The following is a 24,690-nucleotide window of genomic DNA, read 5'->3' as shown; positions in this document are numbered from 1 at the left end:
AAGTTCTCTTTTGGGCCTTGAGCTAAAAAGTTTGGGAACCACTGCTACTGTATATACAGTACAGTGTCGAGTGGGGTCTATACTTGGTCCCCTCCTTTTTTCCCTCTACACCAGTGATTCTCAACCTGTGGGCCGGTGCCCACTGGTGGACTGTCTCACCTGCTGCTTTGGCCACTAGAGCTTCTGTCTTGTCGTCTCGTGCGATCGGGTGGAAGAAGGTGTAGATGAGGTCACACTGAAGGGAGAGAAGATATAACATGGAATTATTACAACTCCTTCTTTGTTTTTAAAGATAACACTTAGCATGAGCATGTTACTGTGAGCAAGAAATGCATGCACGCACACTGTCTAGGACCTGCAGTAATACTTTATTTATTAACCAACGTTTTGGTCCTTAGACCTTCATCACGACAAACATACAGAGCACAATAACCCCCAAACATTTTAACGGCTACGCCCACACAGTGTGTAGGTGCCACTCATTCTGTGTGCATTATTATTTCAAAACATTTTCAAAAAGCATTCCCCCCCAAAAAAGGAACATTTTTCATGAATTCAAAACAAAGTAAATGATCTTTTTCAGAAATGTAATGAAGAAATAAAAGAAAAATCAAAGCAATTCTATAAATTAGTAGTGAAAATAGCCGATCTACAAGCTTGCGACGTGTTGTGAGCTTGTAGATCTACTATTTTCACTAGTTTAGGTCCTGGGCAAACGTCTAATTTCTCTTTTGGATCTTGAGCTAAAAGGTTTGTGAACCACTGATCTAAATAATATTAACTTGCCTGGTTAAATAAACATAATTAAATAAAACAAATAGTACGCTACGCTGCATATACAGTAACGTGTGTGTTACATACTGTATGTGTGTGTGTAAAGTATAGGTACGTAATGCATGTTCCCCTCTGACCTGTGTGACCTCCGTGGAACTTCTCATCAGGTTATGGACGTAGTTGTTGAGCTCCACCTTTCTCTTGGATGCTACGTCCTTGATGTGTGTTCTCCCGAGCACCATCTTATTTGTAAAACTACACAGAGACAGAGATGGCACGGTTTACCAACACACAGCCTGTGATAGGACCATCCGTCACCACGGCGACCCGTTAAACTAGGTTCATTAGTTGGATTAGATCAAACTTTTGACACGTTTCTGGCATCAGGCAAGAAAAAAATTTATATCGGTTCTGTAGGTGAGAAAAATAATTATTTAATGTTTCAAAATATACTAAAGAGTGTTGAAAATGGGGAACACTGGTAGTAACAGAAAACAGAAAAGACACTAGTATGGAGCCCTGGGGGACTCCGGTCAACCATATAGGCTATAGGGTTTAAGTGGTTATCTAACTATTTGTCTCCGGGTTTGATACTAGCTGTGCTGGAGACCTGCATTGTGTTTCACGTCTTTCCATTTCTGTTCTCAGCTCATTCAAAAACCTTATCTTAGCACAAAAAAAAAGAAGAATCGTTCAATATAAAGATCTTTATGTAGAAATATATTTAAAGACAAAATAGGCTTGCCAAAACAAAGTCTGGCCATGCCTATGAAATCTAAAGAATGCAGAAATCAGAAGGAGCCAGAAGCATAAATAACCTACATTTTCAGACTCACAATCCAGTCTCTAAATGCTTTGCTCACAATAAAGACTGGTGACTATCTCCCAGCCTTTGTTGCTAAAACTGGGTGGAAACAGTTAGACCATTAGAGAGGAACTACATTGCACTATATATCCAATCCAAATTCTTTGGGGTGGTCCTTCATATTGGGTTTGTTTCCAAACCAGCAGGCACAGATTTGTTGGCGGCCATTTTCACTGCTATTCTAGCAGCTATATCATGGATACTGATGTCACCAGACATATCAGAAGGCCGAGATCTCTGTTAACACGGGACTACAGACGTAGTGCAAAGACAAGGAAGGAGATACAGTACATACTATCCAAGCAGCTGCCAGCACACACATTCTGCTGAACTAATAACTGAAATAATTTCTTAGCTTGAGATACTGCAACAGCCTACCACTAAACTCCACTCCCAGGTCCATCTCACTTAACACGAACAGACAGCAGAGGGCAGCAGAGGGTCGTACCTGGGTAGCTTCCAGAGTGGGAAGAGGATGGTGAGTTTGTTGTGAAGTTCCTGGAACTCATCGAACGTCCTGAAGACAAACTGAGGCTCAGTCTGGCCCTCCCTCAGAAGCCTCAATACGTACACCTATACAGACAGAGGCAGACGGAGAGAGGGGGAAAAGGAGGACGAGAAGGGGAGGAAGAGGAAAGGGTTACAAAGAGAGAAATTGTGAAATTACATTCCTTCCTTTAGACATACTGTATTTTAATCAGGTGAAGCTAATTTTTCTAGAAAAATTGCCAGTCATACCACGAATAGCCGAAATAGCAAAAAACGCATTAATCAATGTAATATCCTCGTAGAATCCTTAAACATGGAGTTTTAACATCCAGTAGGATTTAGAAATGGGAATGGGGACTCGTGATCATGAACAATACATTTATTATTGTATTGTATTGATCATTATAGTCAGTGTAGTGATGGGTGGAGTAGCTCACATAGTGCTTGTCGGGGTTGTATCTCTTCTGGAAGGAGAAGATGGATGCGTGGCGGATGCGTCCGTCCTGCTTGAGGGTGTGGACCCGCGGCGAGAAGGACAGGATGGGCTCGTCGCTGGACGGCAGCCCAGAGAAACGCAGCTGAGCCAGGTTGTGGATGAAGAAGTTAAACTTGGTGGCAACGCTGCCCAGGCTGGACTCAATTAACCTGAGGAGGCGAGAGAGAGCGAGAGGAGAGAGAGCGAGAGGTGAGGAGACTGAGGAGATATATTCAGTGTCAGACTCCAGAGATAACCCAGTGTTCTCCTGAAAAGAACAAAGTGACACAACCATCTCAGCCAGTGGCTCTCAACCAAATTATTTTGGGGGGGTCCCCAGATGATTACCTTAATGTGCAACATTGTTTTCTCACTCAACAGTAAACAAACCAGCATCAAGTTTAAGTGGGTGAAGGGTATTTGCACATTTCTAAAGTGACAATTTAAGGACTTTAAGGACATCTAAAATGACAAATTAAACATTGGCCAAATTGTCAAATATTAGAGGCAGAAATTGTGAAAATAGGCGATCTACATGCTCACAACGCCTCGCAAGGCGAGGCGTTGTGAGCATGTAGATCTGCTATTTTCACAACAGAACCGTATACAAAATGTAATGCCTCAACTCTTAGTGCTCGTCAGGGTGGGAGGGGGTCCCCAGTTCAAATATGATTATTTTGGGGGTTGTGGCATGAAAGGTTTGAGAACCACTGCTCTAAACTGTCCATCAATGTATGGCGGTACCTGGTGAAGAAGATGGTGGCCTCTGCATCGGAGTTGTGAGGCTGTAGGGCATCGTAGACGTACTTGAGGTCCTGGGAACCTGTCAGCTCTGGGAGACCTGATGACGTCATCTGACGGGGACACGTTACAGACACTATTAGATTGCATATTGCAATATTATACAATTGGACGCAGACGCAAACACATAAACGGTCCTACTAACTACATACAGCCTCAGTGCAGTGTTTTTTGCAACAAAACTACCAATTAGAGAAATCCTCCAGCAGGTAAGTAGGACGCGGTGAATAGAGGACATACAGTACAGTTATAGCATCATGGAATGTCATTGTCCCCGTTTCATGACAAGTCATTTAACATGTCCTATACTGGTGGGACACATCCAGGACAGCACGCAAGCACGGAACCATCCAGAGACATTCATCGTGCTGCAGGACAGTGTGTTGCAGGTGTTAAGAATGCAAGACAAGCACATTCACACTCCCTCCATACATGCATACAGACAGACAGTACAGACATAAAGTACATACAGGAAAAACAGAGAAAAAAGTTAGACTTGGACTAAGTTGACTTAAAGGGGCACTGTCACCTAAAGGGGTACTGTCATCTTAAGAAGTCATCTTAAAATATAAGTTAATATTCTTATGATGTCATTGTGGGAATGCGCAATTATAAGCCAATCAAATTAGTTGACTGTACTTAGATTACTTACTGTACTGGTCAGCTGTTGTTGGGGGGCGAGTGGCAGATTACACTGTGACATGAGTTCCAGACTATTTCAGACCACGTGACCTACTGTATCATACTATTATATGCCTTTAACTTAAATGGAGTACTGATTTAGTTTGGTGTCCTTATTTGATTTATTTTAACAAACCTTTCTTAGTTATGCCAATTCCCAATTTTCCCACCACGCATGTAGTCCCTGTCACAGCTGACGTGTTGTCTGTGCATGTTTTGGTTTTTGTCTGTGTTTGACTGTGTGTCTGCCTTTCTGTGACTCACAGTCTGGTGCAGGGGTCTTCCAATGTTTTCAGGCCAAGGACCCCTTAGTTAAGCGAGAGATGAAGCAGGGACCCCCACAACCTTTTCAGAGATTCCATATAGTTTAATCGCTTGACAGCACAACCACCAGTGTATTTTGGATTCATGTCAATTTGTGTTTTCAGATATTGAACCACTTGAACCGTCCATACTTAATAAACTTGACCTTTCAGTCTTGTACTAAGTCTGCTCTTTTTCCCCTCTACACCAAACCTCTTTGAAAATAACAGATCTACACGCTCATAACACCTCACGTTGCGAGGCGTTGTGAGCTTGTAGATCTGCTATTTTCGGCTAAAGTTTTCAGTGGTTAATATAAAAAAAAGAAGATAAAAAGTTTCTATCACTCAAAGATTTGGAGGACCCCCCGTACTGCCCGTAGTAACTCTGAGGACCCCCTAGGCATGCATGTCTCACCAGTGCTAGGAGGTTGAGGAACAGTCCAGAGTGTTTGCGGATCAGGTTGTAGGCCTGACAGCAGAGATCTACAAACAGCTGGAATCTACTGGTAGGCCTCTCTCCTCCGTTGATCACATAGGCCATGTCAGAGGTCAGGACGAACGGAGCGCGGTCCCTAGCAGAGACATTGTTTTTAAAAAAAAACATTATCCATGAAGAATGGTTGCTTTACTGGACAACACAACAAGGACAAGGCAGACAGAGAGGAAATGATATGGCACAATTTACAATTTAGCCATTTAGCAGACACTTTTAATCCAAAGCGACTTACAATAAGCAGGTAATACATCAATATAATAAGCAAGATAATATGTCAGTATATCAACAACAATATAACAAGGCATAGGAATATCAATCTAGAAAAACAATAACATAGGTAGACCACGCACCTAGGCAGTAAAAAACATTTCTAAAAAACCTAAAAAATGCTATCTAGCTTCGTGTATGGTCATTGAGGGAAGGGGAGTGTTATGGTAGTGCTATGGGTTTAGGTGGAGTCCGAAGAGGTGAATCTTCAGTCCACGGCGGAAGCTAGGGAGTGAGTCTGTAGTTCTAAGTGCGACAGGGAGTTTATTCCACAGTTTGGGGGCTAGGAGGGCAAATTGTCTAGGACGAGTGGATTTTTGTCCTGGGGTTTTTAGCGAGGGTTCTGTCAGCATCCCTGTGTTGGCTGATCTAAGTGAGCGGGTGGGGTCGTAGGGGTTGATCATAGTTTGGAGGTATTGAGGAACCGTACCTTTGGCTGCTTTGAAGGTCAGCGTGTGGAATTTGAGCATAAGAGTAGGATTTGTATCAAAAGTATCAAGAGTAAGAGTAGGCATTTACCGAAAAATAAATTATTTTGTCTAATGAAAATAATCATACACGGCTACCAGTGCAAGTTAATAACCTGTTTATTACATACCCACAACCATATTCACTATTCACAAGGACAATCAGAAAATAGCATTTACCGGTAAACAGATTTTAATTTAAAAGATAGATCGTTACTCTCACTTTCTTGTCCTTATGAATAAATAAGGCTAAGGCTATGGGTATGTGTGATAAAGAAATGAAAACACATCAGACACATGCTGTACCTTTTAAAGCTGCCAAACATCTGTGCATGGCCCAGGAACTTGCCAAAGTCAATGTGGAACATGTGACCCGTGGAGCGCAGCATGATGTTGTCGTTATGGCGATCGCATATACCCAACACGTAGGTCGCCACGCAGCACCCTGCACATGAATAGATGAAGTTCTCTGATGCCTGGACATACAGAGAGAGAGGGAGAGAGAGAGGGGGGGGGGGGACAAAGCAGAAAATAATGAAATTGTGAATATTCTGAAAGAAACCATTAGAATATTAGAAAAACATCAGTACAATAACTAGTAATACGACCACTAACAACAATACATCTATTTATAAAGTGCTTATCAAAAGGGAGTAATGCCAGTCACATTCCAATTGATTATCAAACACATTCCGTTTTTATGACAAGATCTGGACGAGATCCTACAGTCTGAGCCAAGGCCAGCATATCGATGCAGTGTCTTTTCACTTTTGGCTGGATTTTAGGTCTTCTAGTCTAGTCTATTCATGTTACAAAGGTTCTTTATAGAGAACAGGGCCTGCATACTGCAATACTAAAGTCATCTCAGAAGAACATTTTCAACAATCAAACAAACACACCGTGCAAGATAAACAATACTCTAACTGTGTGTGTGCGTGCGTGTGTAGGGGCTGGTAGTGTTTCAGTGGATTTCCAGGGTCAGTGTTTGGAAGAAGTAGGGAGTAAGGGTGTCACATTTAAAAGGTGTTAAAGGTCATATAGTTGTAACATTAAATAACTTTGAAGTACAGGGAACCTCTGGCTTTTAAAAACAAAAGGGTTGGAGAGGAAATACTGCCTTCACTCATTTGCTTATCTGTTCTTACAATGTACATAAAATTAAATGACAGAGAAACATTTCACAGTGCAAATGCCAGGCTGATTCCAAAGTGTCAGCTCAGTTTTATGAAGCGACAGAAACTCAATACCAGCAGTACTGAGTTTATTACCTCTGCCAAGAAGATACGGTTTCCACCGTCTGTCTGCTTAACTGTCACGCAGGATATCACGACCAGTTATGAATGGATTTGCACAAAACACTTCACAGGGGCGCGACAGTGTTTGCTGCTCGCAACAAAAATGCACATGTTTTGGTACAGATGACCTTATCACCACAAATGATACTTAGAAAACAGGTTTATCATGGGCTCTGCAGGAAGACCTGTCTAACAGGGCACATGCATCCAGTGGTGGAAAGTAACGAAGTACATTTTACTCAAGTTCTGTAACGCCTCAATTCTTTCCTATACTTTTACTTCTACTCCACCATCTCCGTCTCAAGAGCGCGTTTTGAGCTCGTCGATCTACTACTTTAATCCTGTTGATGTTGTATCTGCTTATTGTAAGTCGCTTTGGATTAAAAGCGTCTGCTAAATGCCTAAACTGTAAACTGTAAACTGAAAAGTAACAGTTTTGAACATATGAGGTTTCCACCCGACAGAGACGGTATGCGTGTGTATGTTTGCTCATGCTTGTGTGTACAGTGCAGCATGTATGACACAGGAGATATCATGCATTTTATAGAAAAACATTTTTACGTGTGCTGTATATACACATTATGTATTATGGATGTTATACATAATATATATATACAGTACAAATGTGGACCATATTGTACAAACATGTACATATTTCATTCCCCGTTTATTCAATGCTGAATTCAGTGAATAAAAGGGGAGGTAGGTAAGAGAGATATCGAGAAGATTTCTGTTAATAATTTAGTTTCACTAACACTGTCTGAAATTAGTTTACATTGGATAAATTGTTTTGTTGATGTGTGATGATAATACCTTGTCATATTCATCCTCAGCAGGATTATATTTGCGGAGCCACTCAGCCAGTGGTTTGTCTTTGAAAGAACCTGTGACTCCATATTCAACCTGGATCTTCCTTAATGTGTCTGATGATGGAACCAACTCTATCATACCTACACACACACACACACACACACACACACACACACACACGCACACACACACACGCACACACACGTTATTTTTCATATTTTGATTGATAATGGCTACATGTGAATTGACTGCATGCGAGCATGAGCACGTTACCTTTGTCTTTGCCAGTATTGATACATTTGAAGTTCACTATACGGAGATCTAGTCCCTCTTGCAGCCAGATGCGGTCCATGATTCGGATCATCTGAAGAGCCAACATGTCCTGCCTAAGGTCCTCTCCCACCTAGAGTGCACACGCACACACAGGCCATCAGAAGGTGCAATGTTCTGCCTTCCGCAGGACTGATCTAGTGTTTCCTGCGTGTATCTATACATTTAACTATTAATTTAGCGAATGTCTGTCCGTTCGGCGTCCGCCGTCTGTCTGCATGCTGACATCACTGATACTAAACAGTGTCGCCACCATGGTAACAGCCGCATGCTGAAACAATGCCCACATTTGGAGATCAGCATGCTGACATCCTCCATGGTAACAGCCGCTTGCTGAAACAATGCCCAAATTTGGAGATGAGCATGCTGAGATCACTGATACTAAACAGTGTCGCCACCATGGCTGTCTGTCTGCATGCTGACGTCATAATACTGACATCACAGACTGATACAACGGGTATTGTCCAACTGGACGTCAATGGTGACTGTTCTGCCCAACGGGCACCGGTCTGGGTTCTCCAACATTACTTCTGAGACTCCTACATTCAATCCCTCATATACTGTGAGTGTGCATACCCACAGGACTAGTATCTTGTATTTATGCCTGTGTACCTTGAACATGACATTAATTTCTTCACCCAGTGGGTCAGCATTGACCAGAGCCAGTTTCAGAGGCACTGCATTGGAGTTGAAGAAGGAACAGGCCTGCAAACACAATAACACATGTCAGCGTTAGAGCTCCAGTAACAGAACACATTTGATCTTTTTAATTGAGAAACAAAGGTGCTCTAGATAAGACAGACACTGTAGGAGAGACAGATGTCAGGAAAGCTGAGAGGGAATGTATAGGAGTAGTAGGAGTAGCATAGCTAGATGTATGGGGACATCTATATTCAATTTAGGGGCTTGGACAATGGAGAAAACCAGTGCTGACAAACCTATGTCCACTGCCTTGAAAACCAATCCTGATATTGTCCCAATATGATGTACCATCCTAAAGTCTTTGCATTGGCTCCACATAATTTGTTACATTTCAGAATTGTTTCCAGCTAGTTTTAAACCAATTTAGAGGTCACCAGATGTGTCTGTGGGCAGAGAGTTCTGATTATCTGGCTACACAAGATTAGTGTAGGAGAAAAAGACAGTAGGACACCTGAAAGGCAAACAGTGTAGGAGCGCTGAGAGGGAGCCTGGTACCTTTATGTTCAGTTCTTTGGCCACCAGACTGGGACTGAGGGGGAGACGACAGCTTCCCCTCTGGAAGAAGTTCTGAATGTTCTCTAAACCCTCCTGGAGAGCCACCTGCTCAACACACACACACATATAAATATAAATGCACGGACAAACACATTGACAGACAGACGCACGCACGCACGCACACACACACACACACACCCTTTTTACTGTGTTGCTAGGTCACTCCATGACACTTCAGTTCTGCCTCCCCCCACAACCTTTGGTTCTTGCTCAAACACACCTTTGTCTCACTTCTCAAAAAAGTACTAATAGAACGCATCCCAAATCTTCTCCATTTCTCCAAAACAAACAAATAAACAAACAGACAGACAGACAGACAGACACACACACACACCTGTCTTGTGGACCCTCCAGCCTGTCTCACTCTCTCAGCCACGGACCCCAGCAGGGTGACGAGGCGTGTCTGTTTGTCCAGCTCCGTCCTCAGCCCTGCGCCACACAGACACAACAACACCCCCAGGACTTGCTCATAGCGCCTCCCCCAGGCCGCGTCCTGCACTGCGTCCTTCAATAGCCTGTGAGAGAGGACAAAGACCACAGGGACAATCATGTCATTCTCTCTTTTTGTGCATTTTTGTTCTCTGTTCCGTCTAGAACATTAACTCTATTATGGTCTATGCTGCCATAACATCAACCTGATTCAAATTTTCTGAAAAAGTTAATCAAGAAAGCTAGTATTTGCTACAAAGAAACAAGGATATCAATTAGCTAGTAATTGAAACAATAGTGAAAAGGAACCAGTTAGGTAAATAATGCTAATATGATAACCATTTCCACTGTCTAGTGTCTATTATTTTGATGTTATTCAAGACCGGCACATGGTCAAAATAAATGAACTGTCATGCCAAAAGTCAACATTAGATTGGGACATGAGCAGTGTGGCCGGTCTGTCCTGTTGACATGGACACTGAAAGGAAAAAACAAGACGTTCCGTGATGGACTTGTTGTGTGCAGTGTGTCTCGGCCCTAAATGGAACTCATCCTCAAAGTATGTGATGTTAACTCTTTCCCAGTCTCCGCTAAAATGGCTTGTCCTCAGATTAGCCGGGAATTTTTATTATTGTATTATGATCTAGAGTGCATTCATTCATTCAAGCCATCGGCACATCTTCACATCCCACGTGCCTCTTTTTGTTTTGTTTTCGTCGGTTCATGTACTTACCCAGCGAAGATTCTAACTCCCCAGCTATACTATAATTTTGCGAATGTCTGTCTGAGTGAGTGAGTGAGTGAGTGTCTGTCTGTCTGTATGAAACAGCGTTTCTCCTCGGTGGCTGGAGCAATTGATCTGAAATCGCATCACCATTAGCATATCAACACACCTGACATAACTGTGAAGCCCGTTTGTCACTTTCACAAATCGTATGCTGTATATTCGCATTTTTATGGTGTATCTATATCTATTTAGCCTACAGTACCTTTTGTGACCACACATGTTAAGGGAGGGGCGCTGTTGTTCAGGCCATTAGCACAAGCACACACAAACCCCCCCACACACACACACACACACGGGGGGGGGGGGGGAGTGTGTGTGTGTGTGTGTGTGCAGGCGGGCGGGGGGGGGGGGGGGGGGGGGTTCTGGCCCTGTTACAGATGTTGTCCAAAAATCATGCAGATCGGTACACAGTATCTCTGTAGCCGTTAAATGGAACGGGTATTTCTTACATTGATGCTCCTACATATTAGCATGCAAGCACCAGTTAAAGTTACTTTCCATCCCTCATATACTGTGTGCACAGTGCACATCCCATAACCCACACACTGCACATCATTTCGGAGCTCATATCTTTGAACGGGTAAGGGCTAGTTGGAATATAATGGCGATTTGGCGGATCCTTCCCCCCCCCCCGGGAAGCTTCGCGTGCGCGTTTCGTGCACGTCAATGTGGTCACAATCAATGATCTCGGTATGTACCGTAACTCCAAGCATTTTCGTTTCAATCGGCTCCGTCAAAGTTGCTAAGCTAGTCAAGGCTGTGTACACAGCAAGTCCATGACAAAAAAACACCGATCCCCCTCTGGGCCCTCCCCCCTCCTCCACGCACGCAGATGGGGTGTGCCGATACTTGGGTAAGCCGGTCTGGTGATAAAAAAGGTGTGCCGATATTTTTTTTTTTATCATTATCATTTATTGCGTTTTTAATCACCTAGTGCGTATATGTGCGACCAGGCTGGGCCACTCTTGCGCAATAATGCGTATATGTGCGTTCAGACTGAGAAAGAGTTAATCAAGACGACCCAACGTCAACAAACAAACCCCAGTTTTTGGAAACATGTTCAGGGGCGTCACAAGGGGGGGAAAAGTGGGACTGAGTTACTAGGGCCCACGGTGGAGGGGGCCTTGGTTATTTTATACTTTAACTATTGAAAAATAGCAGATATACAAGGTCACAGCGCGGCACTCGCGCTGCGAGCTTGTAGATCTGCTATTTTTGAAAAGTTGTGAAAAAGTTTGTAAATCTTCCCCTGGAACTAAATATTTTGAGATGGGCGTCCGTGGTCAAATACATATAATTTTGTGGGTCCTTCACATGAAAAGGTTTGAGCACCACTGACACCACTGAAACAGGATTTGAAATAATACAACAATAGCAGATCTACAAGCTCCTACAATCCTTGTACCCAGGGCCCAGAATTTGGTGCGACACCCCTGGACCCCTTTTCCAGACAGCACTGCCAATTCAACATCTGCACAGAACACATAGAGGAGAACGGTGCATGTTTTACTGGTCCCTCACCAGTACAGGTAGTGGGCGATGTTGATGTTTCCCTGCGCTCTGGACAACAGGAAGATTACCAGAGAACTCCGGAGATGAACTTCAAACTTCAACGCCTAGCAACGAGAGAGACAGAGAGAGAGAGATGGAGAGAGGCAGACAGAAAGAGAGGGAAAGGGAAAGGGGGAGAGAAAGAGAAGGGGGCATGGAAGAGAGAAAAACTGTGAGCCAGAGATGTACTGTAGTATAAGCAAAAGAGAGAAGATCGAGCTAGAGACGGGAGAGAGAGAGAGTGTGTATACCTGTACTAGCTGAGGCAGGTAATCTGCTAGTTCATCATCTGTACTGGACTCAATCCAACTGACAGCAACACTCCTCACCTCTGTGTCTGCAAACCTACACACACACAGACACACACACACACACACACACACACACACACACACACACACACACACACACACACACACACACACACACACACACACACACTTAGTTGTAACGCATGGCATGGAATCAAAACAACTGGTTTGACAGTTAATCTTTATATATTTGTTTATTTCAATGGCAATTATTTCTTACCCCACTTTTCTCCCCAATTTAGTCGTCATCCTACTCCTCTGCCCCAACACTCTCTGTTGACAGATGGCCCATATAGTGCGTACAATGACCAATATCACACTCCCCCAAACACGGGCCAATTGTGTTTGCATGAACGCCCGACAAAGCCGGATGCACCACGGTGGATTTGAACCCACGACCTCCGTGGTGGTGGGCAGGGACTTTACCACTGTCCCACCTGAGTACCTCAGACTTTAATATTACCTCTCTGAACTTCCTTTAGTGAGAATGTAATTATTTTACATTGTTGTAAGAACTAAAGCAGCATTTTCTCCAAGTTGAATTGTTAATTCTAGCGTAATACATTCTAACAAAATAAAGTAAAATAAAACCAGTAAGACTCCCTAATCGGGAGATGGTCAGGTCGCATGTATACACAAATTAATACTGTGTCCCGCTGTGCGTGATTTTTAGGCAACATCTGTAGGAGCAGTGTCCATTAATCTTGTCTGCAAAAAGCAAGCTCATGGTGGCGCTAGAAGAGGGGCATGTGAGAACTCAGGGGCGGAGGTTGCGGTTTGCCAGTCAAGGAGTGTGTGTGCAAAGTTTGGCATGGATAGGGGCAACGGTGCCGGAGATAAGAGTAGGCCCAAAAGTGTGACGTGGCGTGACGGACAGATGGAGGGACTGACGGAAGGACAGCAGGTGGAGGTTTTCATAGTAACTAATTACAAGCTCATAAAGAGTTGTCCCCAACACTTTAAGAGATCTCCCATTTTTAATTAGTTAAAATATAAAATAGGGCCTAATTGGGTAAAACCACCAACAGTACTTTTATTGTTTTCTAAATTACAACAATAAAAACTGTAATTGTTCCAACCCATATAAACCCAATTGTTTCATGGATACCAAATTAAAAAAGCCTTGGTGGCCAGATAGTTAACTTCCTGTAGTATTTATTATGCTGAGAAGATAAATGACACTCAGAGCAATTACCTTGCGGGCTTCTCTCCCCCTGACCCGCTATCGTTCGCCAAAGTTAGTTATCTGGTTATATAATATAGCGATAACATATTTAGCATAATGCTAACTACAAGATAATTATAAAACAAACAGTCGACTGGATGTGTCTTCAGTGTAATAGGAGTAAAATAGTCATGCTTTGTGCCTACTTGGAGTCAAGCAGCTCCAGGGCCGTGACAGGAGCCAGCGGAGACCAGTGGTGGACCAGGGAGTGGATGTGAGCAATGCTAGCCCAGTCCCAGCTGGGAGCGCTGGCCAGGACCTTGGGGAGGCTGGCCTGGTGGTCCCTTTGACAGTGGAGTCTGTGGTCCCACAATAACTGCTGCTCGGTTCGCTTCAACCTGAGAGAGACAGACAGACAGACAGAAAAGGGGTGGGTGTTAGTCAGATTGAGAAAGACAGAAAACAGAACCAAGAAAGGTACAGTTGAGAGAGACAGGGAGAGAGAGAGAAGAGAAGGCAGAGAAGGGGAGTGATAGATGGAGTGTAAAGAGCTAGAGTTAAGCTAGGGAAATGAAACTCAACTGGCTCTCAAATTCATGTGAAACTGTCCGCAAGGCTCTCTTAACCCATAGTGCCCCGGGCCACAAGGTGCCGCTAGAGTGCCAGAAATATCTCTATAGGCCTTCGCTCTAGCTTCCGTCGACACTGCCCGTAGTGCCTTGTGATTTCACTCCAGCCACTGTTATGTATGACGAGAGGAGGAAGTTAGCTAACAATTAGCCATTAGCTTCTTTATTTTTTAGAAGCCCGATCTGAAGCTATTTTAGTCGCAAAAAAACGTTGTCTTTGGTCTGGGAACACAATTCAGAGAAAATGCTCTCTAAAGATGTGACTTTGTATTGGATTCGGCGGCGCGATGCGGCGGCGTTGCCCGATTACGGGCCGTGGATGGCCGAGTCTCGGCCCCGGCCATGGATGGAAATTTAGACCGGTGCTTCGTTGAGGCCTCCGATTAATTAATTCATTTTATTAAATATCCCGGACTAGATCGGGATAGGCACCCCGGAATACGTCGCGCCGCCGACAGTATAGATTGAGTTTTTTTGGGGGGGCTCTAAACTTTATTTTAAACCATTTTCAATGGAATAAATTGTCGGACCATCTAGCATCACTCGTTGGAAAGCGTAGGACGACCCAGGACCACCCACATCTCTACAAGCAGCTCAGGGTAAGTAAAATACCAAAAAGAATATTGTATTGGATTGAAATAAAGCCGAACTTGTTCGGGATAGGCACAAGAAGGGTTAAAATGACAGCGATAAGCAGAACATTAACACACAACAGTAATAATTATGCAGATTATTGCTGAGCTGTTGAGAGGCAGCAGTTAGCTTAAAAGTGTATTATAGCATTACATTGCGAGTTGTGAAACTAGACATGTATCTGATCGTATCTAACCACTTAAACATCAAGTATAAAAGCACTGAATACTCAATTAAATGAGAATAAATGAGAATATAAATAGGATTGCTAAACTTTAGAGGTGGTTTGAGCAATCAGATTAAAATCAGTCTATAATGCATTTTCACCGTATTTACACACAGATTTGTATGTGGGTAGACACACCCAGCTCACGATCTGATCTTAATAACACATACATGTAAACAAGGCCCATCCAAAACAAGCCTAAAACAACCTTGTAAAGGCTGGTTCACTTCAGAATCACTATCTTTTCTACCCTTTACCGGGACAGACTGAATGTGAAGTGTATTTGTCTTTTGCATGGATGGAGATGGACACGCAACACAAGTCTCCAGGAGGTAAAATGAAACTGGGTGGGGACACTGTTGTGTTCGGTGCACTATCCAGTCAGCTACAAGCACTGCTCACACACTCAGTGTGTTCGAAAAGTGGGCAAATCCAATCATATCCATTGAATGGAGCTCTGTGTGTCCAGGAGGCTGGCAGAGAGACAGAGTGCTGGCTGGCAGCAGGGATAAGAGGGCATTTAGATGGCAGACAGCTGGGATAGATGTCTCACACGCACACAGTGCACGCACGCAATCACACACACACACACACACACACACACACACACACACACACACACGCACGCACGCACACACACACACACACACAGAGCTGTCTTGGTGGCTTTCCACTTGTGCAATTACATACAGTAAATGTAAGTAGGATGTGTTTGTATTTGTGTCAGTTAAGTGCACTTAAATTCCCTATTTACTTCCTGGTGTCAACCTTATTTTCTCATCAAACCGCATACCGGTTTGTGGTTTGACACACCCTGGCATCACTATGCCAAGCATACGGTAGACTAGAAGGTACATTCTCACAGTCCATTCAAAGTCGGCATGTAAGGTGGAAAATGCTATGTTACTTTTAGCCAAACATCATTTTGCGGGGTTTAGCGTTTAAGGCGCATATCACATATTACAGCCTGACAGTGAGTCGCGGGTTCGATTCTTGAGCCATACAACACGACACATAAGAATATAAAATAACTATGATACAAAGAGCACATACAACACATCAACATCCAGACTCCTATGCCACAAGGCCAGACAAACGACCGTAGAGAGAAAAAGAAAAAGCAGCTACCCTACTCCCGGTTCCTCCATCAAATAGGAAAGATCATTGCCCTTAACACATCGGACGCCCACGTGGTTTTGACGTCTTAATTTGCTGGTGCCCATGGCAACGCGTCATTTTACCTACCGGCGAGAGTACTGGCGAGAAAAGTAATCCGAGTAAATGTAATCCGAGTATGTCCTGTTTATTTTGCGAAAATCTTTTCTTTCAGTCAGGACTGTTTTTTATCATTTCTAAGCCACAGTGTTTGTGTTACGGCATGTAGAAGAGGCTGCCGTTTTGAGAAAAAAATGAAAAAAGGAAGAGAATCCGGAGAAAACAGCATTTTTGTGCAGCCGCTAAACAGGAAGTCAACGAGACACACAGCACGTCAAGGTGACGTAATTGCGCGCTGCATGTTGGGAAATGGAGTTTGTTTCATCACCGCGGTAGCCAAGTGCAGTAGCTACAGTACAGTATAGTTTACTGTACAACGCGTCAAACGCGTCGTGGGCCTCCAGCGACATCAAAGAAATTGACACTTGTAGACACAACGTGGGCAATCTGGGCATCCGATGTGTTAACATACTGAATAAAATTCCCCCATATTTTCTCAAATAGCTCTTGTTTGTTTTTAAGAGTGTATGTGATTCTTTCTAAAGGAAGGCACAAGAGCCATACAACTTTTACTTTAAAAGACAAAAACCATCAGCACCCATTTTACCTGGGAGTAACCCTAGACCGTACCCTCAACTACAAGGAGCACATCAAAAAGACTAGAGCTAAGGTGTTCCACCAGCGACAATTAACTAACTCAAAGTGGGGAGCTCACCCAAGCAATCACTCCCATTCAACAGGGAACAGGTCTTCTACACACACATCTATTGGCGTATAGTGACAAACCACGAACTGGAAGTTTCCAGAATGCATTGAAGTATATGAGGGGTAAAGTGACAATGAACCATGTGACCAGCGCTGTTTCTGATCCCGCAATGACAAAACTCTCTGATTAGACGACTCTGGCAATGGCACTGTCGTTTTCTGTTCTTTTCGTTACCGTGTAAACGTGACCTAAGCCCTCTCCAGATTATCTGACTGTCTCCTACCCGAAGTTCGAGGCTCGGCTGCAGATCTTTTCCAGCTTGCGCCGGAGGTCCGCGTCCAGCTCCTCCAGGTCTGTGGGGGGCTCTGGGCTGGGGGCCGCAGGCGGGGCGGGCCCCACATAAAGCACATCCATGGCGGGGCTGGGGAAGTCCACCTGAACACATACAGTAAATACACATTCATGCATGAAGACGTGATTTTACGCATATATCGTACACACCAGAGCTTATTTTAATGAATTTGTTTAATTTGATTAATCGGTGCAATTTGTTTACATCATTAACTCATTTTGTGCCACTAGATGTCACCAGACCCCAATGTACATTGCCAAGGACTCTGTCCATTGGCCTGTGCTGTATTGCGCAACGCCCCCGTGCGTGCATGTGCACGTAATGACGTACACGTGTCACATGACTATGAGCAGGATGTTGTGAGAAATCATTATGTATAGGCTAAAGCTAATGTTAGCCGATCATTATTTGGCCATCTAGCCGTGAAAAGAGGTTGTTCTCTACCATAAAAAAAGAAGGTTAAAGGCAGAATGATGCATTGGATAAATGGAGGATTCCAGCGGTGCAATGTTGTCAACGTGTAATGTAAACAAACCGCAGTCAACTGCCACCATCCACGGACGACCCCGACGTTACGGTAAGGCTTAATAGGGTTACTGTATACACAGTATATAGGCCTAACTAGTTCGGGATCGGAACAATACCGCCCGCTTTTTCACTCCCGAACTAGTTCAGCTTCGTCAAAAAAATGGTTAAATTACCGTATCTAAAATACTTTTGGAGCTGTGTGGAGCTCCCTATACGTGGCCGTGTGTGTGGGTCTGTCTGTCTCCGTGTCTGTCTGTAGCCTGCAGTAACCTTTTCTGACCACACATGTTAAGGGAGGGGCGCTGTTGCACACACACACACACACACACACACACACACACACACACACACACACACACACACACACACACACACACACACACACACACACACACACACACACACACACACACACACACACACACACACACACACACACACACAGCTCCACTTCGAACAGAGGTTCGATTTTTTTTACTATTTTACCTGGTTAGGTTTAGGGATAGTTTATGTCACCACCAGCGAGGAGGACCACTCGGCCCTCTTGGTGAGAACTGACTCATGGCAAGTGACAGCGATCGGGTGGGAAAGGGACGGTGGCAACAACGTACTGACCTGTAACACGATCCTCTCAGCCAGGGCTCTCCGGCGCCCCCCTGTGGGGCCTGCTGCAGCTGCTGTCCCCTGGGGAGATGTCCACAAACACAGCAGCTTGGTGCCTCTGGACAGAACCCTGAGAAAGAAACACACGCACGCACGCGCACGCACGCACGCACACGCACACGCACACGCACACGCACACGCACACGCACACACACACACACACACACACACACACACACACACACACACACACACACACACACACACACACAAAGCTAGAATTTTTAATTGGTGTACATTTAAACATTGACTGACAACACAGAGATGATAGGAATACAGTATTGTATACTCAGTGTGGACACAGTCACATCATGGATAAATGAAGCTTTGCTCTCACCGTCTGAAGTCAAACAGGGGCATGGAGACTTTCCCCAGAAGCTCAGGGCCTTTCCTCTGCTTATTGGAGTCGGGAGAGCCACTGGTGTTCTGGTTCAACACCCCAAAAAGAGACAGACTCAGGACCGACTCTAGAGGCAGTAGAGCCACCGCGATGGGGAAGTTGATTCTGAGACAGACAGAGAAGGAAGAAGACATGGAGCTAAAGACTGGCAGCATGTTGGCGATGTAATGTGGCACTGGGCTGATGATGTTTACTCTTGGATGTGTTAATTGCTTGTTTATTATGAGAGAACTCTACTGTGTGCTTGATGAGCGGGAGGCAGGGAGGAGAGGAGAGGAGAAGAGGAGGTGAATAGGAGAAGATAGGAGTCATCCAGAGCTGAGAGGTAACTTACAGTTCATCCCATTTGACGTGATAGAAGAAGTTCTTGTAGGTTCCTACTTTCTTGGACTGAACTGGTTTAAACAGGTTTTTGTCGTTGTGGGTGAGGGCACACATCAGGTAGTACTTCTCAAAACTGAAAGCAAACATAAGGAAATAAGATACTTACATTTCTCTGATTGACTGCATCTTATTTCCTGTCTGGAAATGTCTAGAAAACCATGCATTACTTCATAACCAATTACTGTAACAACAATGACAAAACGTTAATAACTAGTGTACACGAACCAAGTTTTCCCTCACTTCTCAGCTCTTCCCTGCCTATTTTACAATTTCACATTCCAAATAATGATGCAACCAAATGAATAAAAAAAGAAAACGATCACATCACATCACATTTTTGTTGCATGATATTACCACTTCTCCTGGCAAGTACACAGTAAAATCCTCAGTGGTAATTCATCCATTTGTATACTCTCAGGAGTTAAACTAACACAGAGGAATTTCACAGTGTCATACACACATGGGAGGAAGATAGAATACAAATATTATATACGAGCACGGCCAAGTGACACATTTTGTAGGAAAACAGGCTCATCCATTACCCAACACCATCTGTGTGTGCTTGGCAGCGCTATGGCCAGCCATGCTGTCGCAATACTGTGTGGTGAACAGGGTGACACCACACTGCAAGCCACCGGGGCACCAGATGGCACGCTAGCCACGACAACACAGTCAAAAGCAGAGTCAACAGACAGTATTTATATTTTACATTGATATTACTATTAATACCCAATGTGAGCTGAAATAAGTGCTAAACTAGAATTAAGTGCAATTCTTATCTTGGTCAACATTGCCAGCAAACAATAATATTGGCCATTACACTTAATGTGGTTAAATGTTGTTTTTACAAAAGAAAAAAAAAAGAAAAAAAAAGAAAACACTTCTGGGTGAACACTTTAGTCCAAAGCACTTTACGATACATTTCCTTTGTGTTTTATTTTCTCTCTCTCCCCCCCCCCCCATGTGTACTGTGTGGTCCCTGCCAAGCTCTGATGAGTTTTTAGACGACCACATGCTTCCTCAGATACACACAGAGTCACCAGCTGCTTCTTTACACCTGACAGTGAGGAGGTTCACTGTCAAAGCACAACACACCGAGTGCCATTGGTTTTCATGAGACTTGATGTATTTTAGGATGTGAATGCATCCGTTATGAACCACTTACAGTACAGTAAACCCTATTTTACACTTTACAAAAAAATCGCCTATCCACAACTTTCCAACATCCCATCGTGCATTGCGCAGAATGTGCAGGCAGCTTCCGGCGCCGCAGCCGAGAGTGATCTACAAGCTCACAACGGTTGCATCAGCGACGCGACGTGAGCTTGTATGTCTGCTGTTAACCGGAAGTGTCCCGCAAATAATGCTACAGTAAATTCTCGCGGAAACAGGTGGATATATATAATGACATGACAAAAATAGGGACGGCAGGTTGAAAGTGGTAAACAAAAAAAACTACTTCCTTCACACTCACACGTCTTACCACTTACTAATATACTAATATCCACAATATGCCAAGTACCACAGTTGTTCTCACACTTCTTAATTCCATTTGTACAATATCAGAGTTAAAACCCATTCCAGTGAGCCAACATGCACAATATCAGCACCCTGACTTTGTTTGACCAGAATGGAACAGAGCCTTCATTAGTATCATTGGTAAACACCTACGAAGGAAGTAAGGAAGAGGCCCAATTTCTTTCAATTTATGGCTGCAGTGCATTAGAGCCCATTGTCCTCCCAGCAGCCCGCGGCCGGCCAGTAGGAGGCGCTAGTGGAGCAACAAGGACACACAAGTCCCCTGCCAAGCTTAGACAACAGTCTCAGACACACTGTCTGAGTTAATAAGGAACAGCAGCATTACAACATTACATTAAATGAGCTGAAACATGACAATAAATCCAGATTGGGACAGTCGAATATCTGTTCTGGTGCTACGATGAGCTGAATATGATTGGTGTCTTTGGTATGAGCTCTCCGCAGCAACATTCAACAGTACAGGATTATAAATAGATCTTGGAGCAGAGGCTCTGTTGGCATTATACAGGCTGTCATTAACTAGTTCCTCTGTCTTTATGGAGGTCTTTACACTGACTGCTTAGACGCACCCACTGGATGGCCATGGAAAACTGTAGGAAGAGATTCGTGTTAAGCACTTAAAACCCCTATAGTGTCCCTATTTTGGGTATGTCATAATAGGCAAACATTCGCTGAAAACAAGGCAAACATTCTGCAAAGAAATGCCGATCTACAAGCTCACACTGCATTGCATTGTGAGCGTTGGCGAAGACATTTGGTGTAGACTATAGAGGGAAAAAAGGAGGGAACCATATGTACTATCTGTCTGTCTGTCTGTCTGTCTGTCTGTCTGTCTGTCTGTCTGTCTGTCTGTCTGTCTGTCTGTCTGTCTGTCTGTCTGTCTGTCCATCTATGTGTCTAAATCTATGTGTGTAAAATGGATGCTTAAGTTCTTGTATGTATTAACACATGTGGAGGTGGGGGTCTTAACCACTACACCACCGACAGGGCTTTGAAGAGTGCTATTTAAACTGGTCTCCCACTGAGAAGTGGGACGGTCAGAATTCAGAAATACATCTCTTCTATTGTTTGGTTTAAAAAAAATGCTGCTTAACAGTATGGTGTTTCTCTTTTTTTTCCCTTCCTTTGGAGTGGACGGTTTATATCAGAGATGTTTTCATTGCAACCAAACACCACACCAGCTGATTTTTATCATTCCCTCTTCCGACAGGACTGGCTTACATGCTTGTTTATCTGTTTTAAGTAGTTTTCATGACCCTTAAAGCGGAGGTTAGATTCAATTTGATTAGGGGTTTGTACTGAGTAATGGCACATGACCAGAGCTGGTGCATGGTGGCTTTCAGTACAGCTCGAAGGAAGAGAAGCTCTCCCACATGCACGGACAAACGTTAACCACTTAAAGCAGGGGTCTTCAACAGGGGGTCCGGGACCCTAGCCTAGGGGGTCCTCAGAGTTACTACAGGGGAGCCTCCAAATCTTTGTGTGATAGAAACCGTTAATTTTCTGTAATTAATTAATCGCAATTGATTGCAATACTTGTGTACTTTCACTCAAGTAAGTTGAGGTACTTTTACTTGTAACCATGCATTTCTACATTGTGGTACTGATAAATTTACTTAGGGATATGCTCATGTATTAGGAGGGTAGTATGAGTCACCAGAAAGAAATAATGGGTGTTTTTAATGAATTTATCATGTTTAAAATGGAGTTTGAAGTTACAATGGGTGTGTATGGGGAGAAGCCCTGGAGGAGGAGAACTGATACCATTTACATCAAGTATCTAAATATTGAATCAAACAAATTAAAATCTGTCCAGGGTGTTCATAAAAGCCTGATTAGATGATAAAATGACCAAAAGTTGAAATATCCCTTTAAGTACACAAAACGTGAGTACTTCCTTCCATCCGTGCTGTAGTGTGACGGTGCAGAGTGGAAACGTTGGCTCAGCTCTGTTCCAGACACAGTGCAGATAAAAGCAGCAGGGTGGAACTAGACACCGTGGTGGAAAAATAAGACACGCACCATGACAACACTGGAGCCACTGCCGAGCCGCCGCTCAAGGAGGGGAAGACAACAGGGCTATCCGTTTTCATGTCAAGGACCCCCAAATGTATTTTGGGCACGGAACCCCCACCATCCAAAAATGCTATCTACCATGGACCTCCATTTGTGTTAAAAATGCTCACTTAAAAATAAATAAATAATTGCACAATGAATTATTAATATTCTAATCTATTGGTCCTTTTTTTTAAATAGCAGATCTGCTATTTTTTAATAGCCAAAGTACAAAATATGGTAAAAGGTTTTTAAATGATTGTGAAACTGTATTCACTAACTTTGCTGGGAACCCCTGGTTATAAACATTCAAAGTAGGGAGAGTTAAAGGCAATTCTCATTAATTTATCCAGACGATTACATTTCCGTCAAAGTCTAAAAGCTAGAGGTGACTGAAGACGACAGCACAGAACAGTGTATTTCAGAATCTCAGAGACACAGCAAGTCAAGTCACTGCTCCCCACCGTGTGTGTGTGTGCGCGCGCTCGTGCATGCGTGTGTGAGTAAAGGATGTTTGAGAACTCATCGTGTACATGAGCACTGAGAAGTGAAGCGGAGCGTAGGAGGCTCTAATAATACTGAGCCAGTGGGTGTTCACGATGAAAGGTTTTAATAACACCCCTTAGTGTGTTATTAAAAAAACTTTATTCATCAAAGGATTTATGTGAAGAGGTCTAACTGAACCGCCACATAGAAACGTATACAGTATATCAAGTAGTCAAAAGTACTCTCCCTTTTGACAAGCCTTAAGCAAGGCACTTGATCCCCAAAACTGTTCAGTGGCCATCATTATACGAGGTTGGTTGTACTAGACAGCTCACAGTGGACAACAGTATTTAGTTGGTTCTACTTAGTTGCTAATTTTGCATAATATGTATGTATAAGAATAAGATGAAATGACTACAGTGCTGCTGCTGAATTAAAACAGGATAAATACATGAAGGGTGACTGGAATATTGACTACTGCTTTATACAGTGCTAATAGGATAAAAAGGACCAATTCAGGGTAAACACATGAAATGGGCCCTTATACAATGTCGACCATTGTGTACAGTGTTAATGTGGGTTAGACAGATTAAACAGGACTTTTAATTTTCTGTACTTTATTTAGGGATGGGCTAAATTACTTCAGTTTATGTCTTCAAATAAATATCACTGTTTTTTTGCACTGGATGAAAATAATAATACATTTTTTTCTGTCAGTGCCAATTGTCCTGGGCGCTACTCTCCCTCTCTGCCAACCTGGGGAGAGCAACAAACTGCACTCATGCTTCCTTCAATGCACAAGGAGTCCAAGCTGCTTCTTTTCACCTGACCCATCGGGGAATTTCCCAGATGGGTCGTAGCACGATGAAGCTACACGTTATTCCCACCAGTTCCTTTCCCCTCCATCAGGCGCCCTGGCTTACCAGGGGGAGGCAGTATAGAGTCCAAGATTACTGCATGTTTTTTGTGAGGGTACCTACCCTGGCTAGGGCACACAGGGAGTCCATGCAAACTCCAGACAGAAAGGCCCGAATATCAGCCGAAATATCACTATCACAATTATTTCAAACTTTTGCCTTGATTATAGCTAATGAACAATTATTTAAAAGCTTGTACGCCATAAGACTTATGCCACCATTGAATGAAGTTCTGTGTGATACAAGGCTCAAGTGGTTATTCAGACTTAACAAATACGTTGATTATAAAAATAATCTATTATAATTTGTTCATGTCAATTCATTGTTATGTGGATTACTGGCTTCCTTCAGACAGGCCTTTCAGGAGGCCAAAGAATGCCATAGAAAGATGATGGTTCCTGA

General features: G+C 43.5%; 1 protein-coding gene across 1 annotated transcript in view; it reads right to left on the bottom strand.

The window, feature by feature from the left end:
• The window catches only part of pik3c2a (phosphatidylinositol-4-phosphate 3-kinase, catalytic subunit type 2 alpha), a 94,821-nt gene that overhangs the window by 5,090 nt on the left and 65,041 nt on the right, over positions 1–24,690 (bottom strand). The window contains exons 12-30 of the mRNA XM_080736763.1: positions 19,242–19,364; positions 18,845–19,012; positions 18,460–18,577; positions 17,248–17,399; positions 13,762–13,953; positions 12,331–12,424; positions 12,050–12,144; positions 9,647–9,827; positions 9,253–9,357; positions 8,668–8,760; positions 7,999–8,128; positions 7,729–7,865; positions 5,927–6,096; positions 4,806–4,962; positions 3,348–3,457; positions 2,566–2,773; positions 2,088–2,212; positions 912–1,029; positions 160–235 (exon numbers count right to left, since the gene is read on the bottom strand). Of these exons, the coding sequence (XP_080592889.1) occupies positions 160–235; positions 912–1,029; positions 2,088–2,212; positions 2,566–2,773; positions 3,348–3,457; positions 4,806–4,962; positions 5,927–6,096; positions 7,729–7,865; positions 7,999–8,128; positions 8,668–8,760; positions 9,253–9,357; positions 9,647–9,827; positions 12,050–12,144; positions 12,331–12,424; positions 13,762–13,953; positions 17,248–17,399; positions 18,460–18,577; positions 18,845–19,012; positions 19,242–19,364 (2,552 nt within the window). The remainder of the gene's footprint in view (positions 1–159; positions 236–911; positions 1,030–2,087; positions 2,213–2,565; positions 2,774–3,347; positions 3,458–4,805; positions 4,963–5,926; positions 6,097–7,728; positions 7,866–7,998; positions 8,129–8,667; positions 8,761–9,252; positions 9,358–9,646; positions 9,828–12,049; positions 12,145–12,330; positions 12,425–13,761; positions 13,954–17,247; positions 17,400–18,459; positions 18,578–18,844; positions 19,013–19,241; positions 19,365–24,690) is intronic.

This window comes from Nannobrachium achirus (assembly GCF_963921795.1).
Source record: "Nannobrachium achirus genome assembly, chromosome: 11".
NCBI lineage: Eukaryota > Metazoa > Chordata > Actinopteri > Myctophiformes > Myctophidae > Nannobrachium > Nannobrachium achirus.
Note: the sequence above shows the minus strand (reverse complement) of the source record. Positions and strands in the feature narration are given on the sequence as shown.